The sequence below is a fragment of the Muntiacus reevesi genome, chromosome 8, assembly GCF_963930625.1.
Source record: "Muntiacus reevesi chromosome 8, mMunRee1.1, whole genome shotgun sequence".
Classification (NCBI taxonomy): Eukaryota; Metazoa; Chordata; class Mammalia; order Artiodactyla; family Cervidae; genus Muntiacus; species Muntiacus reevesi.
Genome location: NC_089256.1, coordinates 59,653,893 through 59,667,622, shown reverse-complemented (window position 1 = coordinate 59,667,622; position 13,730 = coordinate 59,653,893). Strand labels below are relative to the sequence as shown.

At 41.4% G+C, this 13,730-nt stretch overlaps 1 protein-coding gene across 1 annotated transcript in view; it reads right to left on the bottom strand.

The window, feature by feature from the left end:
* Nucleotides 1-263: 263 nt before the first annotated feature.
* Nucleotides 264-13,730, bottom strand: part of LIPH (lipase H) — a 49,192-nt gene continuing 35,725 nt past the window's right edge. Inside the window, exons 9-10 of the mRNA XM_065942723.1 lie at nt 3,663-3,836; nt 264-2,002 (exon numbers count right to left, since the gene is read on the bottom strand). Of these exons, the coding sequence (XP_065798795.1) occupies nt 1,915-2,002; nt 3,663-3,836 (262 nt within the window). The 3' untranslated portion in view covers nt 264-1,914. The remainder of the gene's footprint in view (nt 2,003-3,662; nt 3,837-13,730) is intronic.

Sequence of the window (13,730 nt, the reverse complement as noted above, 5' to 3'; positions counted from 1 at the left end):
TAAAAAGAAATCAGAGCCTATGAGCACCCATATCTCTTGAGTCCATCTCTGCTGGAAACATGGGAAGGAGGACAGTTGATAAAATGTCCAGGTGGGCAGGAGAATCGCTGGGCCTTCCTCCTTCCAGAGTTCAGACATTTGCTGCAAGCATCCCACACTTCAGTGGAACAGACTCTGGATTTGCTGTGTATGTATAAATAAAGATAAGACGTGCCACACAGAATATTTACATAGTTCCATCATTTATGAAACAGAGACTCCATTTAAGACTGTTCTCACAGAAAGCAGTTGAAGAGCAGTCATTTAGATGGGGAGGAGGCTAGTGGACCTGTGACTCTCAGGAACCTTCCTGCAGTGGCCACAGCTGGGGGAGGGCTGCTGTCCACCCTTTGGCTCTGTCTCCATCCTGGGCATCTGCTCAAGGATCACCCTCTCATGGTTCTGACCCCTCTGACCTTGACCCTTGGGAGACTTCTTGACTTGGCTGTTGTCATTCCAGATTCATATATCATGCCTCTTCCTAGAAAAACCTGAGAATTCCTCAGACTGGAAGCTTCAGATGCTCCAAGAGCAAATCAGTTAGTGCTTTGAATTCACATGTTAACAAACAGGTTATTTAGCATCACTCCAAAAGAGTAACACAAATTACCTCTAACTATGGATGGACTATGGATGGATGGTGGTTGTTTAGTGGCTAAGTCGTGTCCAACTCTTTGCAACCCCGTGGACTGTAGCCTGCCAGGCTCCTCTGGTCCATGGGATTTTCCAGGCAAGAATACTGGAGTGGGTTTCCATTTCCTTCTCCAGGGGATCTTCCTGACCCAGGGCTTGAACACACATCTCCTGCATTGGCAGGCAGATTTGTTTTTTACCCCTGAGCCACCAGGGAAGCCCTGGGACTATGGATAGCATATTTTCATTTTGCATTTGTGCATTTCTAAATTTCCTTCAATAATTACAGATTACACTGGTAAAAAAGAAAAACAAAACATTTCTTAAGTATTGCTTAAAATGAGGGTTGCATGTAAAATGATGCTTCTTCACCTTAAGTGAAAAACAAGTTCCACTTCCTCTCTCCTGCCTCCTGCCCTATCCCTTCTCCCTTTGAGCAGGGCTTCCCCTCTGTTTCATCTGCTCTTCTTCCCTCATCCACTTACTGTCTAGTCCAAGCAGCTGCCCTCTTGGTCTGTCCCTACCTCCTCCTGCACTAACCCACTTTAAATAAGGCAGGAAGCCAGGGGTATGGTTTTCTGCCTTTCTAAAGCAAATAGCTTAAGAGAGAAGCTGGTGTTGATAAGGAGAAACTCTCTTGTTGCACATTAGATAAGTGGTATCAAAATAAATAAAAGCATATTCACATGTATCAAGCCACTCACAGAAGTGGCACCCAGGGGATTTCAAAGAAACCTTCAAAGCCTTGCCTCCCAAGCGCACACGAGAGCCCTGTGAGGTAGGTCTGTTTCCATTCCCTTCTTTGTGCAGAGCCTGGAAGGATCTGGCATAGGGAACATGGAGTCAAGTCCAAAGTGAGGCCTCCAAGCCAGTCCTTCCCTTAAGATGCTTGGATGGCCACTGTGATGGGCAGAACTGCCCGAGTGACAAGCAGCAGAATCGACAGGTTGGAACAAACGAGGCCCCAGGACACAGCCTAACACGGGGCTAGGCCGTCGGGAACCTAGCTATTTCTGATTTGCCCTACTTAGAGAATCCCTTCCCAGGACTGTTTCATAATCCAAGGTTGTTTGACATTTTGCAGTGTGACATCCATAGGACATTACTGTAGAAGAAAAAAAAGAAAAACAACCCTGGTTATTCTATACTTTTGTGCCTTGAGGAAAAGATGAAGTGAAGCTTTAAAAAGCCTGCAGTTGTAGCATTCTTGATGTTACTGGTACTCAGGTGTCCTCACAACAATTACATTTGCAGCTTTGGGCAAAGAATAGGTTGGAAGACTGTTTCAACATTTTCCATCAGTACAAGATCATACCGACACAACTGGGGCCTGTAAAAACAAAATGAAATATCCCTGTCAACCCAATGATAAAAATACCCTATTCTAGTAGAGTAAATTGTACAATCTCTTTCAGATAAAAAATTACTTAGCAATTATTTTTAATGTTCTAGGAAAATGCTTGCAGTAAATAAGCAAAGTCATAGCAACAACAGTAAGTAAACTAACACAACTTTGTAAAGTAACTATATGTCAATAAAAGTTAATTAAAAATAAGACATCATGGTGTTAAATTTTATTTACCACATAATTTCAACTAGATTAAAAAAATAAGAAAATTTTAAAAATTAAGCAAAAATTTTAACACTGGTTGCCTCTGAATAATGACATTATGATATTCTTCTTAACACTTTTTGTACTTTTCAGATTTATAAAATGAATATGTATTCCTTTGATAACCAGGAAAGAAGTATTAAAAGGTCCCAGTTTGGGGTTCCCTGGTGGTCCAGTGGTTAAGAATCCACCTGTCAATGCAGGGGACACAGGTTCGATGGCTGGTCCAGGAAGATCACACATGCTGCGTGAGCAATTAAGCCCATGGGCCTAGAGCCCATGCTCCACAACAAGAGAAGCCACCATAATGAGTAGCCTAAGCATCACAACTGGAGAAAGCCCCTGTGCAGCAATGAAGACCCAGCATAGCCAAAAATACACAAATAAAAATCTTTTTTAAAAAAAGTTCCAGTTTTAAGATATAATGGCTACCCTTGGGGAGTAGGAGGGGGTGAGACTTGTTGAATTGCATTGTATTATTAAATGTTTTAAAGTATCCTAAACATTCAGCAAAAAAGGAATTTAAAAATGTAAAGCAATAACTGCTCACATCATTTTCTGTCTCTTCGTCCACAGGTTGACTGCCAGGACTATATGTAAGTGTGGCATTACTCACAAAACATACATACCATCACAGCTTTGTTCTTTCTCCCCCTTTGTCTTTGCCTCTCTCTCTGTACACACAAATACACACTGTTTATTTTTTCTGAACCAACTGAGAATGGGTTGTTTACCCCTTTAACACTTCAGCGTGTATTTCCTAAGAACAAAGACCTCCTCCGTGCAGTTATCAAATTTAACGTTGATATGTACTTCTATCCTGTATCAATGCAATAAAATATTTCAAATTTTCTGTACCTTTTTAAATACTGGGCTGTGTTTTATCAGTTTGCCAAATTATATGAGGCTTTCTTTTCTACAACAGAGTATCAGCTGGCAAAAAACATGGGTGGAGGGCTAGGGAAGAATTGTTTAAACATATAACAACATTATTTCTTTGGATTATTGGCCCATTTATCTTTAAGTGCATACCAGCAAATTTTTCTTGGATTACTGGGCAACTTTTCTTTTAATATTTATTTTTAATTTATTTTTATTTATTTGGCTGCTCTGAGTCTTCATTGCAGCATGTAGGATCTAATTCCCTGACCAGGGATGAAACCCGGCCCCCTCAAGCCCCCACTGTGAGAGTGGACCTCAGCCATGGACCACTAGGGAAGTCCCTAGGAAACTTATTTAATCAAATCTAGTTTTGGAAAACCCCTCACTTCTTTCATTGTGATTACTGAAATCCTGTTGAAACAACAGACCAAGCAGATTGGACAGGAGTCAATTATTTATGGAAAACAAGAGCCTGTCAGACCCTGTCTCAGCTTACCTCTCTGGATGGCCAAGTGACCTTAACTTCATTCGGAGAATCCTGAGCTTGTACCTTGGGCCGATTACAGATCCTGTAGAGAACACCAAGGAAATGGCTGCCACTTTATCCAAATCTTGATTGAATCTTGCAAGCAGGCTTACTTGGTGGTATTTCTGAAATGTTGCAGGTTCACTGGAAGGAGAAAGAATATATTTTTAAATGAATCTAAATTGCCAATGAAAAAAAACCATTTGAAGCCTACAGATCACTCATTAGCAGTTAGCCATTTGACCCCATAGCCTGCACTAGCTGACTTTCATGAGCAAAGTCCGTTGGATTCCAAAGGATCAGCATAAGTGAAGCTGCTGACCCCAGCACTGATGAAATGCTGTGACACTGGAAAGGTGTGTGCTGCCTACTTGCTGTAGGCCAGACAGCCTCCTTGTCTCTTGACACATATCTCCAGTCCCCTGAAAAATTCTGCAAGGTATTACTGTCTTTATTTTACAGACAAGGAAACAAATGCTCTCAGAGCTAAGCTCACCCAGGTCACAGGGCTTATCTATAACAGTGCAGGAAGAAAAACTCGGTTCTGGCTGAGTTCAAAATTATGGTTTCTCCATTGAATTGCATTGTTAGGTGCATAGGTATATTTTTTAGCCAAACTACATACTAATTCAGAAGTTGTGCTTAAGCATATGTTTTTTCAGTTCTGCCTGTCAAGGGTAACCTCCAATTAAAATAGCTACATCACAGTTTCCAATAATTTTTTCTAAGTGTGTGGAGATGTTTCCTACAATGAGCCTAAGGTGTGTCCAAAGGAGTTTTAGCTGGGTACCATCCCTCTGAGGAGCTGGGAGAGGAGGCTATGGAGAAACGATTGCTCCAGAAACAAATCCTTAGTTTAGATATGGAGGTGAGGAGATGTTTGTCGCCCCAGCCTCACTGACAGCCTCACTGCCAGTCTTGTGGAAAGCAGAAGTGCTACACATAGAAATAATCTAAAAGGTTGCCCAGATTTTGGTTTCTAAACACCATCTCCACAAAAAAGGAACCAGGGCTCCCTGGAGAAATGGTTGATTTCAGGGCTAGGGCAGGGAAAGCACAAAGTGATCCTAGAATGATATGTATGTCAAAAAGTAAGAAATACTCAAAGAATGATAGAGCTGTTCAAAAGAATATGGAATCACTTCAAACCCATTAGGATGGCTACTGTAGGAAAAAAACAAAATAAGTGTTGATGCAAGTCTGGAAAAACTGGAACCCTTGTACGTATTGGTGGGCATGTAAAATAGTACAGTCACTATGATGAACAGTATAAAGGCTCCTCAAAAAATTTAAAGTAGAACTACCACATGATCCAACAATTCTACTTCTAGGTGTATACTGAAAAGGATTGAAAGCAAGGTCTCAAACAGATATCTGCACACCCATGTTCACAGCAGCATTATTACAATAGGTAAAAGGTGAAAGCAACTCAAATGTCCATCAATGGATGAACAGATTTTTAAAATGTGATTGGTACATACAATGGAATATTATTCAGTTTTACAAAGAAAAGAAATCCTCTCACATGCTACACCATGAATGAGCCTTGAGGACATTATGCTAAATGTAATAAACCAGTCACAAAAAAATAAATATCGTTTGAGTCCACTTATATGATGTATCTAAAGTAGTCAAGGTCATAGAAACAGAAAGTAGAATGGTGGTTGCCAGAGAATGGGGGAAAGGATAAATAGATGGTATTTAATGGGTATAGAGTTTCAGTTTTGCTGCTACTGCTATTTAGTCACTAAGTCGTGTCTGACTCTTTGGGACCCCGTGGACTGTAACCCACTAGGCTCCTCTGTCCATGGGATTCTCCAGGAAAGAATACTGGAGTACGTTACCATTTCTTTCTCCAGGGGATCTTCCTGACCCAGGGATCAAACCCTCATCTCCTTTCTTTACCACTGAGCCACCTGGAAAGCCCCAACTGAGGATAAGTCTCCCCTAATAAAATAACAATCCAGGAATCCATATTGATATAAACCAAGAAATGACTAAATAAGTGAGAAGAGAATGCCTTTTCTAAACGTTGAATTAGAAAAATGACCATATGGCAGCCATCAGAGTAATAATTCAACCATGGAACATTAAAACTAGTGAGTAAAAGTTAGAGGAGTAATGGACAATTTACACGGTCTCAAAGTACCCAGCCACAAATACAGTGGAGAAACTTGGCAGAAATCACCTTGATCAACTGATCCACATTAATGAAACAAACCAAAATCGTGAGCCTCCTAACAGGATGCACTGAGACAGACATGACATCACCTTTGTGGTGTCCTTGCCAAAGATGCATGACCTGAATCTAATCATGAGGAAACATCAGGGAAACCCAAACTGAAGACATGCTAAAAATAATCGACCTGTAATCCTCAAAAGTGTCAAGGTCAAAAGAGTTGAGGAAAAGCAGAAGAACTGTTCCAAAGTGAAAACTAAAGAAACAGGACTACCAAATGCAGCCAGGGATCCTGAACTAAATCCCTTTGCTACAAAGGATGTTTATTAGAACAATTAGTAAAACTAGAATGGGGTCACAGAATCAGTTCAGTTCAGTCACTCAGTCATGTCCGACTCTTTGCGACCCTGTGGACTGCAGCACACCAGGCCTCCCTGTCCATCACCAACTCCCAGAGTTTACTCAAGCTCATGTCCATTGAGTTGGTGATGCCATCCAACCATCTCATCCTCTGTTGTCCCCTTCTCCTCCCACCTCAATCTTTCCCAGCACAAGGTCTTTTCAAATGAGTCAGCTCTTCACATCAGGTGGCCAAAGTGTTGGAGTTTCAGCTTCAACATCATTTCCAGTGAACACTCAGGACTGACTTCCTTTAGGAAGGACTGGTTGGATCTCCTTGCAGTCCAAAGGACTCTCAAGATTCTGCTCCAACACCACAGTTCAAAAGCATCAATTCTTCAGCACTCAGCTTTCTTTATAGTCCAGCTTTCACATCCATAACATGACAACTGGAAAAACTATAGCCTTGACTAGATGAAACTTTGTTGGCAAAGTAATGTCTCTGCTTTTAAATATGTTGTCTAGGTTGGTCATAACTTTCCTTCCAAGGAGTAAGCGTCTTCTAATTTCACGGCTGCAGTAACCATCTGCAGTGATTTTGGAGCCTCCAAAAATAAAGTCTGCCACTGTTTCCCCACCTATTTGCCATGAAGTGATGGGACTGGATGCCAAGATCTTAGTTTTCTGAATGTTGAGCTTTAAGCCAACTTTTTCACTCTCCTCTTTCACTTTTATCAAGAGGCTCTTTAAGTCTTCTTCACTTTCTGCCATAAGGGTGGTGTCATCTGGATGTCTGAGGTTATTGCTATTTCTCCCAGCAATCTTGATTCCAGCTTGTGCTTCATCCAGCCCAGCGTTTCTCATGATGTACTCTGCATAAGTTAAATAGGCAAGGTGACAATATACAGCCTTGACCTACTCCTTTTCCTATTTGGAACCAGTCTGTTGGTTCCAAACAGGATCAGGATCAGATGGTAGCAATGGATCAGTGATATTCTCTTATTCTGATGGTCAATTGTGGTTATGTAGGAGAGGGTCCTTACTTGTAGAAAACACATACTATGGTACTTTGGGTTGATGAGCCTGTATGTTGGTGACAACTATAGAATGGTTCAGAAAAAGAAAAGGCTTATAGTACTACTGCAACTTTTCTATAAACTTTAATTTTTCACAATAAAGAGATAAAAAAACCAATAAGAAAGGAGTGGATTAACCTAAAAGGGTTATAAACAGTTTAACTCTGGTCCTCTCTTGATCAGAGTCTAGCAAGGGAGAAAGGGATCCTTACCACTTCTCCAAGGAAGGGCAGCTGTGGAACCAGGAAAAGGTAGAGACTCCAGGGAAAGGTGATGCCACGTGCAGATGGCAGAATACAGTGGGGGTGCTAGGGAGGCAGGACAGGAAAAAAGAGACCTGGATCTGATCAGGGTTGTCTGTGAGCACAGGTAAGATGCCCTCTTCCACCAAGAGGGATGTCTGGAGATACATAGCAGGCACTAACCAAGGTTGGGTTCATACAAAAATAAATAGAATAAGAGCCAATGAACTATGGGTTCTGGCAGTATGGTGCACTAAATACCCTATAAATAACTCATAAGAGTAAATACAATTACAAACAACAACAACAAAAGTTAAAAAACCTTTTAAATTGTATTGAACTAAGAAGAAAGGAAAGAATACTGAGAAACCCCCAAATACATGAAAGCAGAAATCCAAATAGATAAGGGGAATACTGAAATCACCCTAGGTTGATTTTTTTTGGAACTTAGAAAGCTTGAGCTTCAATATTCATGGCCTTGCAGTTCAGTAGGACATGAAACAAAGTCTATGGGCCCCTCAAGGTCAGGAGTTGAATAAGAATGTCTGGGGGGAAGAGTGAACTAAACATGAATTTGAAATAAAAAATCTTTTACCGCCTCAGGGGACAGACAATTCCCTGCCTCAAATCTTGACACTATGAGAAGCTAAGATGCAGATTGCTCTTCACGTGGTTCAGCAGTTCCACTTCGAACTACTTGTGGTCCGAGAAACCTCAGGTTTAAAAAGTAAAGTCGTCCTAGATGGACGCTATCTCCAGGAACTAAACTGACGCAAACATAAATCCCTTCTACAGACATCTACTTCTACTCAGATCCTCAAAGAATTCCCGCACATAGTAAACTAATTACAATAATGATAAAGGCATTTGAAAGGGAGCGGGGAAAGCCACGGGTTTCAGGCCTTATGACCACTAGCTGCAGGCAGAAGGATGCAGGCGGGAAGATGCGCGGGTGCCCTAGGTTCTGACTGGTGGGGCGGCAAGAGCCGCCTGGTTCATGCAGCGCCTGTGCAGCAGCTGCAGGCAGGAAGCTCCTCCGCCCGGCCTGGGTGCAAGTGAGGAGGCCCCAAGGGAGGAAGGAGGCCGGTAGAAGTCAAGTGAACGCAGGGTTTGGGGACCCCCGAAGCAATCTTCCCAGGGGAACCGCGTGCACCAGGCAGAACCGGGGCACCCTCTGCTCTGCAGACACGGGGCAGGCAGCCCACCTGCCCGTCCCCTCTGCACCAGACCCTGGTGGACCCAGAATGCTAACTGCGAAAAGAAACAGGAAAAAATACAAAAGATCAGAATGTTAAAACCTACCAAGATTTCTCAGAATTGTCAAAGAGCACACAGATGTGTGCTTACATGAAGAAAATGTGATGCAAGAAGTAGGCACTCAAGCAACTTTGTAAGGAAGCACTTGCCTTGACTGTCTCAGTGAAGGGTTTCACTGTGGAATTTCAAACTGCCAAGGGATATGGGAAAACATTTAGGCACAGATCCCCAAAATAATGCCCCATAAAAGGAAAGAGAGCCAAAGGAAGTCCACCACAGAATGCTCCTATTCTAGGGAAGTGGGGAAAGTGGCCAGAGCAGCCTGACTTCCCACAATGTCCTCAAGAAGAGCCAAAATATCACCTTCATGCTGCAGTGTAAGAGTATTTTGCTGTTTCAAACTGAAAATTGTCTTGAGGAGGAAAAGTCTGTTTTCCAATGCTTTAGGGAACATCGCACATTGAAGACTAGTTCGCCTGTCTGAATAACAACCAAGAAAAGTTGCAGAAGCAAAATCTCTTAAGAAAGGAATTTTAAAAAGAGACATGACAGAACTTCCCTGGTGGTCGGGTGGCTGAGATTCCACACTCCTAATGCAGGGAACCAGGGTTTGATTTCTGATCAGGAAACTAGATCCCACGTGTCGCAACTGAGAGTTCGATGCCACAACTAAAGATCCTGCATGCCATAATGAAAGTTCCACCATGCCACAACTAAGATTGGGAGTGGCCACATAAATAAATATTAAAAAAAAAACTCCAAAGGGATCAAAGACCTAAATGTGAGACATAAAACTATAAAAGCCTTGTACCCAGAATATATACAGAACCTTTGCAACTCAAAGATAAACAGCTAATTAGCCTAGTTTAAAATGGGTAAGGCACACAAAAATTTGCACCCAGATATCTTTAACAGCTTTATCTAAAACTACCAAGATGGGGAATTTTCTGGAGGAAAAAACCTGCCAAGATGGAATTCCCTGGTTTCTAGTGGTTGGGACTGTGTGTGCTTTCATTGCTGAGGGTGCAGGTTCAATCCCTGGCTAGGGAACTGAGATCTTGCAAACCTCTCAGTGTGGCCAAAATTTTTTTTTAATTAATTAATTTTTAAAAAGCTGCTAAGAAGTCTTTTGTAGGTGAGTGGATAAATAAAATGTGATAAACCAGCTTGTCATTAGTGCTGTTGTTTAGTTGCTAAGTCATGTTTGACACTTTGCCATCCATGGACTATAGCCTGCCAGGCTCCTCTGGTCATGGGATTTCCCAGGAAAGAATACTGGAGTGGGTTGCCATTCCCTTCTCCAGGGGATTCTTTGTGACCCAGGGATAGAAACCAAATCTCCTGCATTGCAGGCAAATTCTCTACCACTGAGCCACCAGGGAAGCCCATGATACATCAGACAATAGAAAAGGAAATGAAGGTAAAAGAAAATGAGCTGTCAAGTAACTAAAAAAAAAAAAAAAAAAAATGGAGGAACTCTAAATGCTTATTAATAAGTGAAAGAAGCTAATCTGAAAAGGTTACCTACTGTATGATTCTAATTATTTGACATTCTGGAAAATGCAAAACTATGGAAACAGTAAAAAAAAAAAAAAATTCAGTGGTTGCCAGTGGTTGGGGAAAGGAGGAATGAATAGGCAGAGCACAAATTTTTAGGGCAGTGAAGCTATTCTGTGATCCTACAATGACAGACATATGTCATCATACATTTGACAAAACTCATAGAATGTACAACGCCAACGATGAACTCTAAAGTAAACTATGGACTTTGGGTAAGAATAACATATCAGTGTAGATTCTTCAGTTGTAACAAATGTACTATGTTGGTGCCAGACTTTGGTTCTGAGGGAGGCTGTCCCTATGTGGGGGCAAAAAGAATATGGGAAATCACTGTATTTTCTGCTCAGTTTTGCTGTGTACTTAAAACTGCTCTAAAAAATAGTCTATTTAAAAGGAAAAATGGGCTTCTATGGTGGCTCAGACAGTAAAGAATCTGCCCGCAGTGTAGGAGACCCAGGTTTGATCCCTGGATTGGGAAGATCCCCTGGAGAAGGGAATGGATACCCACTCCAGTATTCTTTTTTTTTTTTTAATTGAAGGATAATTGCTTCACAGCATTTTGTTGTTTTCTGTCAAACCTCAACATGAATCAGCCACAGGTATACATATATCTCCTCCCTTTTGAACCTACCCCCATCTCCCTCCCCATCCCACCCCTCTAGGTTGATACAGAGCCCCTGTTTGGGTTTCCTGAGACAAACAGCAAATTCCTCTTAGCTATTTATTTTACACATGGTAATGTAAGTTTCCATGTTACTCTTTCCATACATCTCACCCTCTCGTCCCCTCTCCACATGTGCACAAGACTATTCTCTACATCTGTTTCTCCTTTGCTGTCCTGTAAATAAGTTCTTCAGTACCATTCTTCTAGATTCCGTATATATGTATTAGAATATGATATTTATCTCTCTCTTTCTGACTCACTTCACTCTGTATAATAGGTTCTAGATTCATCCACCTCATCAGAACTGACTCAGATGCATTCCTTTTTATGATTGCCCACTCCAGTATTCTTGCATGCAGAATTCTAAGGACAGAGGAGCCTGGAGGGCTACAGTCCATGATGTTGCAAAGAGTCAGACACAACTGACTAACAAAAGGAAACTGAACAGACATTTCTCCAAAAAGCTATACAAATGGCCCACAAGCACATGAAAGATACTCAACATGATTAATCATTAGGAAATTGCAAATCAAAACCACAATGTGATGTCATGTAATGACCATGGGAATGGCTGTAACAAAAGACAGACATGGATGAATGGATAAACAAAATGCGATGTATGCTGCTGCTGCTGCTAAGTCCCTTCAGTCATGTCCGACTCTGTGCGACCCCATAGACGGCAGCCCACCAGGCTCATCTGTCCCCGGGATTCTCCAAGCAAGAATACTGGAGTGGGTTGCCATTTCCTGCTCCAGTGCATGAAGGTGTAAAGTGAAAGTGAAGTCGCTCAGTGGTGTTCGATTCTTTGTAATCCCATGGACTGTAGCCTACCAGGCCCCTCTATCCATGGGATTTTCCAGGCAAGAGTACTGGAGTGGGTTGCCATGTCCTTCTCCAAATGTGATGTATATATATACAATGAAATATTGACAGTGAAAGTTGCTCAGTCGTGTCTGACTCTTTGTGACTCTGTGGACTATACAGTCCGTGGAATTCTCCAGGCCAGAATACTGGAGTGGGTGTGTCTTTCCCTTCTGCAGGGGACCTTCCTAACCCAGAAATCGAACCCAGGTCTCCCACACTGCAGGCGGATTCTTTACCAGTTGAGCCACAAGAGAAGCCCAAGAATACTGGGCTGGATAGCCTATCCCTTCTCCAGTGGATCTTCCTGACCCAGGAATCAAACCAGGGTCTCCTGCACTGCAGGCAGATTCTTTACCAACTGAGCTATCAGGGAAGCCCAGTGGAATATTATTCAATCTTAAAAGAAAGGACATTCTGTAACATGGACACAAGCTGTAACATGGACAAAACTTGAGGACATAATGCTAGGTGAAAAAAGCCGATCACCAAAGGACAAATACTGTGTGATTCAACTCATATGATGTCTCTGTGCTGCGTGCTAAGTCGCTTCAGTCATGTCTGACTCTTGGTGACCCCATAGACTGTAGCCCACCAGGCTCCTGTGCATGGGATTCTTCAGGCAAGAACACTGGAGTGGGTTGCCATGCCCTCCTCCAGGGAATCTTCCTGATGCAGGGATCGAACCTGCATATCCTGCACTGGCAGGTGGATTATTTACCACTGAGCCACCAGGAATCCCATAATGTATCTAAAGCAATCAAATTCATCAAAATAGTACAATGATGGTTGCTATTGGAAATGGAAATTTTTATTTAATGGATATAGAGTTTCAGTTTTTCAAGGTGAAATTTCTGGAGATCTGTTTCACAACAATGTGAAATGCTTAATAAGGAACTGTACACTTAAACATGATTAAGATGGTAAATTTTATGGGTTTCTTAATTATAATTTAAAAGAAAAGTCTTAAAAGACTGACAATAAGAGTCTTGGCAAAGTGGAAGAAAAGGAACTCTCATATATTGCTGGAGGGAGAGTAAAATGGTGCATCTTTTTTGAAAACAGTTTGGTAGAACTTCTTTGAAAAGTTAAACACAAAGTTCTGTATGAACTAGATAGTCCACTCTGAGGTATATACCCAAGAAAAATGAAAACCTATGTCCACACAAAAACCTGTACATACATGCTCATAGCAGCATTATTGATAACAGCCAAAAGCAGAAAGAACCCAAATGTTCATCAACTGGTGAATTGGTAAATAAAATGTGGTATGAGTGAGCAGACTGTGCAGTGGAAGCTTGCTGAGCCAGAGGTCATTGGATTAAAATAAATTATGGAATATCCATACAACAGAATATTATTCAACCATAAATAGGAATGAAGTACTGATGAATGCCACAACATAGATGAATCTTAAAAATATCACATAAAGCAAAAAAAAAAAAAAAAAAGCCACATATTGTATGATTCCATTTATATGACACGCCTAGAATAGAAAAATCTATAAAACAGAGAGCAGATTAGTGGTTGGCAGGAGCAGGCCAGGAGGAAGGAATGGGGAATTACTACTGACAAGTATGGGGTTTCTTTTTGAGATGATGAAAATGCTCTGAAATTAGATGGTATTGATGGTTTCATGTTTTGTAAATATACTAAAACCCCCTGAATTACAAACTTTAAAAAGGTGAATTTTATGGTATGTGAATTATATCTGAATTTTTTAAGGTTAAAAAATAAGAAATACATTTGAATCATGTATAGAGGGAGAATCAACAGGCAAGTAATATCCTTGAATGTGACTTCATATGTGCCCACTGTCTGGTAAGCCTGAATAAACTCTAGCTCTGTGTGTGTGTGTCT